At 39.8% G+C, this 1255-nt stretch overlaps 1 protein-coding gene across 1 annotated transcript; it reads right to left on the minus strand.

The window, feature by feature from the left end:
* Nucleotides 1–594: 594 nt before the first annotated feature.
* LOC108563891 (larval cuticle protein A2B-like) lies at nucleotides 595–1205 on the minus strand (the record flags this gene model as incomplete). Its single annotated transcript, XM_017922697.1, has 1 exon — nucleotides 595–1205. A coding segment is annotated over one exon (611 nt), but the record flags the coding sequence as incomplete, so codon positions are not given.
* Between the last annotated feature and the right edge of the window lie 50 nt (nucleotides 1206–1255).

A 1255-nucleotide genomic window follows, 5' to 3' on the forward strand; every position in this document is an offset into this window, starting at 1 on the left:
TTAACCAATACACAAAAAATGTATATCAAATTTGTTTAGAAACCACTACAAATATCAACATTTTCTCGAAGGAATCAATATTTTGTGAAATTAATTTGGATAAAATAACTAATTTTTAATTAGTTCTAATTGTACTTTCTACCAAGTATAATTTTTATTATTATGTATTGTATACGTGTGATAATACAGACAATATATTCTAAGAATAGCATCATTCTGTTGAAACAATATTATTTGTGATCATGTTTACATTTTCAAATAAATCCATAAATATTGTGGCTACTAATTGAATTACAGAGCGGAAGGAACTCAGGTCAATAGCCCAACGATTGTCCTATTGTTGCAAGCAAAAAGGGCTTGACATAGCCAGCGCTCAATGGGTGGTAAGCAGGGCGACTTAACCATTCGGCTATCCATCGCCTATTATGATTTTGTGAAAATGTTTTTAATTTTTATTTGTCTAATTATTTATGGTTCTGTGATACACAATAAAAGTTGCTGAGACCATATAGCGAATGATATAAATTAGAAGACTTTCTTTTATAAAATTTAGTTTAGTTATACTTTAATAAATAATTTCAACGTTATCATTTTTTAATGGTGATAGGCTTTGTATACTGGGGCAGCAGCAACGATGGTCTTGGCTACAACAGCTTTTTGGGCGATTGGCTCTCCTTTGTATTCTACTTCAGCGTTGAATCCGTTGTGGGAGTCAGCGGTGTAGTGGACGGTACGGGTGACGCCATCAGGTTGCACCAAGGTGTAGTATCCCTTGACAACATCTCCGTCACGTTCTTCATGTTGGTTCTTGACATCACCGGTTACAGCGTCTTGGACTCCGTATTGGTAAGAATATTGTGGATGGGTGTCTGGGTATACTTCTTGGTGAACGGCTTTGACGACTGGTGCGGCGTAGTGAGTTACTGGGGCGACAGTCTTGACAACAGCTGGGACGTGGTGGTAAGCAGCAACTGGGGCGGCGTAATGAGCAGTAACTGGGGTGGCGTAGTGAGCTACTGGGGCGACGGTCTTAACTACGGCTGGGGCATGGTGGTAAGCGGCAACTGGGGCGGCGTAGTGAGCAGCAACTGGGGCAGAAGCGTAGTGAGTTACTGGAGCATCACTGAGTGAGGAGTAGGAAGTCGCATGGTGTCCATGTCCAAGTTCGAAAACTCCAGCTTGAGCACAAGCTACCAAAGCAGATACTGCCAAAATCTAAAATAAAATTTCAATTAATTGCTGAACTAGTAATATT

This window comes from Nicrophorus vespilloides, unplaced genomic scaffold, assembly GCF_001412225.1.
Source record: "Nicrophorus vespilloides isolate i.1.1-1 unplaced genomic scaffold, Nicve_v1.0, whole genome shotgun sequence".
Classification (NCBI taxonomy): Eukaryota; Metazoa; Arthropoda; class Insecta; order Coleoptera; family Silphidae; genus Nicrophorus; species Nicrophorus vespilloides.